A 4,614-nucleotide genomic window follows, 5' to 3' on the forward strand; every position below is an offset into this window, starting at 1 on the left:
CTGCTTATGAAGGTAAGCGGAAGGGGGTGTGGTCAGACGGATGTTGGGATGTAAAGGTACATGGTGGAATTTTTTATTCAGTGCTCGTGCACGAAGTGAAGTACAGTGCAGACAGGTGCTGAGCAAGCCATAACGACATAGAACTGTCTCCACCAGTGACTGTCTAGTTGCATATATATCTGTTCCCACTAGAGGGCGCTCTAGGCGGAGCCACCCAGGTACACCACCTTGTGGCAAGTATAAAAGCAAAGGTATACTCCCACTTCGTTCTCTCCCCCAATGTATCTCAGTGAGAGAAGACCATGTATGTTACTGCTGCTCTTTCCATGTGAATAAAAAGGAACAACGCCAGTTAAGGCTCAAGATAGAAACCATGCCTCTTGACCACATTATTGTCGCCCTATAGTCGAATTCTGTTAACAAGCTCAATACATACAATTGTTAAGGGGATGCAGACCAGAGAAAGACTTTCGTCTTGTTTACATCAGGGTCCCCCATTTTCAATTCATCATAACATATATGACATACACGACATACAGATAGACAGTACTGCTACATCTATACATTTATGACATACCAGATTTGCAAATACAGTACTGTTTGTGATACAAAAAGAGTCCAGAAAAGAGAGTATATACATTTGACGTAGAAACTGTACATTGGAGGAGGTGTGTGTGTGTGTGTGTGTGTGTGTGTGTGTGTGTGTGTGTGTGTGTGTGTGTGTGTGTGTGTGTGTGTGTGTGTGTGTGTGTGTGTGTGTGTGTGTGTGTGTGTGTGTGTGTTTGAGAGAGAGAGAGAAACATTTTGGACCCAATCTCATCTTATATTTTCTATAAAAGTAGGACAGAGAGTGAGCCATTTCAACATTGTTTTATTTCAAATCATTCACATAAACAAAACTTACAAGCCTGAAGACTTGATGCGTCAATAACACGTCAACATTATAATAGGCTATAGGTAAACAAAACACACACTGAAAACAAACTACAGATCACACAGTGAGAGATCACAGAGTCAGGCCATAACCATGTAGGCAAATGTCAATACTGGCATAATTGGTATAACATGTATTACCTTATTATTATCACATGGGCTACTGACTGTATTTCCATCTAATACAGGTGTTCGCAAACTGTTACATGTCAAGACCGACCCCAAATTCACACATGCCTTAGGCCCATACATATGCCTTAGAGAAAGTGAAACCTATTATCACTGTACACTGTATAATTATTTTTATTTTTATTTATCAGCTGTTTTTTACCTAGTAAAACATATACCTTGTATTTTATAGTTAGTTAGTATAGATCGTTGTGTATTGTTGTTGTACAAAATGTACTATGGCTGAGGAGCCGGGGGAAAACAAGCATCTTGTGTTTTTATGAATGTATGTCCATTTAAAAAAAGCTGTGTACAATAAAATAATCTGAATCAGAATGGGCATTCTTATACTTTCGCTCACTGGGCTAACATAGAGAATAAAATGATGGACTATGTTTGACTATTCCTCTTTGACACTTTGGGATTCAGCTCAAGCTGGGAGAGGGAGCAAAGGGCTACATGAAGGTCTGACAGTGTGGGGCAGACAGGGGGCTCTAAAGGTGTCCAAGCGGTGGCTAGGTGTGTCAGGACCGGTGATGCAGTGGTAAATGAAAAATAAAAACAAGATGAGGAAACTATGAACTCCACTCGGTGATCACAAATAACACTCAAGCAACCACCAACATAGACAGAAAACAAAACAGGGCAACTTACATCAGTGTGATACGACTAAAGTATATAATGTATACAATGGATTTATATGATAAAATATTTATATTGGCTTAAACGCACAGTAGGCCTATGTGATTTCTGCCGCTAGAGGGTCATGCATCGCTTTCAATACAAAAGACAGAGTTTGATGACAACATGAAGTAGCGTGGCATCATTGGAGTTGTTGTCTAGTAGAACACGTGCAATATCTTTGCAGTCCTAGCTTGTCACAAAGCTCTCTCCATCTTGAACACACCGTTATCTACCCTTGTTTTACCTCTCTTCTTGTCCAATAATCTTCTTGCCTCGTTTGGTTCACCCGTAAGGGGACAGGTTCGGGGACAGGCAGCGCAACAAACGGCAATGAATAATTGTGCTCCATTACAGAGACCAGCAGCTTGCTAGCTTAGCTGCTAGCTGTTAACATTGTTCTCTCTCAGCTACGCAGCATTCTCCAAATAATGGGCTTTAAAAAATGGGCTTGTTTTTCTCAAATAAAAAAAATGCAGATCTAATTGAATTAGGCTAAACTAGGCTATCAGTAACATAAACGCAGATACCATTATATCGGTGATAAGCCAATATCGGCCAATAATATCGGTCAAGCTCTACTAACTACTAGTTCGTCGAGTTCCTTCCTCACTCTCACGTATCGTATCGTCTGAGGAGGTAAAGGGCATAATGTATGACGCCATTGACAGGAGACCAAATGCTATGTACCATTACCTTGATTGGAATTACGGATTTATCTGGGTTTGAACATTTTGGATTATGTAAGTACAAAACTCAACAAAATCTATAACATAGGTCTAGTAGTTTTAGACATTTTAATGCGGAAATGTTACATACCGGTATTATGTCTTTAAACGGTGGATAACCTCCATTCACAATTTTTATTTAATTTTTTTAAGTTGGGTAAACTGAGTTTAGGTGGGTGTGCCCTCCGCTGGGCAGGATGTGGTGTGACCAGGGGGGGAGTGTTGGGGTGTTCTGGGTTGAGGTTGGACAGGTTACTCCTACAACAGGAGTACATCAGGCTCACAGGCCTCGATCTCCGATACCAGCCGGTGAGGGAACAGCTTGTACTGCAGCCAGGTGGGCTCTGGAAGAGGAGGACAAGGAGGAATGTGAAAGGTCTAGCGAGTCATCATGCGGAAAACAGACCTGGGTCGATTAGTAGTAATCATTCTCTGCATTTGCTTTTTTTTTTTTTAAATCTGCCTGGTACCTGCCATATGGGCAGTGTTATGCCACAATGAGTGCCAGAACTTTTAGATTATTTTGAAAGTCAATTTAGTGTATCACTCTGTAACTGACTACTTATACCTGACGGAGATAAAACTGGTCCATCTGGTGTTCCAAGCAGGTTAAAACACACAAATACTTCTATTTACAAATACACATCTGATAGAAAATACAGGACTATAGAACCCAGCAGGCCTGTAGTTCAGTAGCTCCTAGTGGAAAATAATATATTTTGCAAAGCGGCCTGCTTGGATAGAGAGGGAGAAGGAGAAGGCCACGCTATAGACCGGATGCTCCCAGACTCACCGAGGTAGCAGGCTGGAGGCTGGAGGGTTCCATCAAAGCAGTTCTGGGACGCCGTGAAGCTGCACTGCTTATGAGAGTGCTTGCAGTAGAACGTCACGTTCTCCCCGTGTGTAACCATGGCGTCTGTGACGTCAAATGGCCAGCGCTTGACTCCATCGACCCCCACGCGGCTCCGCTCGGCGGGGATCAGACAGCGAGCTGTGGACAGAATGTGGAGCAGAAACAGTCTTAAAAGAAAACAGATGAAATATCAAATGTATATTCAAATAGCATACATATAATATACATATAGTATATTGATGGAATTTCTTTGCAATAATGTGCTGTAAAAAGAAAAATATGGGAAGTTGTGTATATTCAACTAAGTGTATGTTTCACAGGTAGAACTCAACATTTATTGGTATAGTTCCTTGTGTGGCTACATGGAGGTATTATAGCACTGAAGGAAGGATGGCAATATAGCCCATTCATTTCAACCTCAGTTGCTCACCCAGCACACAGAAGCCCTGAGAAGCAAGTTCAGTAAACAGCCGTGGTGCTCTGGCTCATAGAACATGCTCAGTACGTGTCTCGCAGGCCGATAGATAGATGCTCTTCTGCTCGTACTAGTCAACTTTGCCAAGTTACGGCTCTGGGTGACTTTTCAAAATAAATTATTAAAAAAAAAAAACGTACATAATTAACAAAGTTATTACGTTGAGTGACTCTATAATGCTAAGCTATTTTTGTCTAGCTTCGAAAGTTCAAAGTCCCCTGCCTTATCAGAGAGAGAAATGTATATTAGAAGGCCTTGTTCATGGGATCACAGCCTGCATGAACGCAGATGAAGCTAGGAGTGATCTATTAATAGTCCATACATTTTCCTATAGCTGCAGGAGATTATATAGAGAAGGGAGCACGTCCCCTCTGAGAGGTCTATGGGGAAATGTCTTTCTGGGCCTGAGGGGATTAAGCTGCATTCTAGGGTTTGGCCAGGAGGGAAGATCGGCGTGCAGGCTGAAACCATTGGGGGCTGTACGCATAGATATGATATCTATAGAACATATCTATGGCTGTACGGCCACCGTCAACTTCCTGGTCTCCCAGGCTCTCTCACCTCTGCAGTGTGGTGGGGAGTCGCTCCAACTGCCGTTTGACAGACAGTTGACCTTATTGGGCCCGTCCAATAGGAAGTTCTTCTTACAGAGGTAGTGGATATCAAAGCCCACCTCGTATTCTGTCTTTTGGACTGCCACCACATAGCCCTGGTCTACCTGCGGAGGAGGCAGACAATACACCCCTGACACACACAGAGAGAGAGAGAGAGAGAGA

General features: G+C 42.5%; 1 protein-coding gene across 1 annotated transcript in view; it reads right to left on the reverse strand.

The window, feature by feature from the left end:
- Positions 1–855: 855 nt before the first annotated feature.
- The window catches only part of ntd5 (ntl-dependent gene 5), a 28,285-nt gene continuing 24,526 nt past the window's right edge, over positions 856–4,614 (reverse strand). The window contains exons 5-7 of the mRNA XM_084336744.1: positions 4,400–4,582; positions 3,304–3,501; positions 856–2,854 (exon numbers count right to left, since the gene is read on the reverse strand). Of these exons, the coding sequence (XP_084192870.1) occupies positions 2,769–2,854; positions 3,304–3,501; positions 4,400–4,582 (467 nt within the window). The 3' untranslated portion in view covers positions 856–2,768. The remainder of the gene's footprint in view (positions 2,855–3,303; positions 3,502–4,399; positions 4,583–4,614) is intronic.

The sequence above is a fragment of the Notolepis coatsorum genome (assembly GCF_963971535.1).
Source record: "Notolepis coatsorum genome assembly, chromosome: 19".
NCBI classification, from domain to species: domain Eukaryota; kingdom Metazoa; phylum Chordata; class Actinopteri; order Aulopiformes; family Paralepididae; genus Notolepis; species Notolepis coatsorum.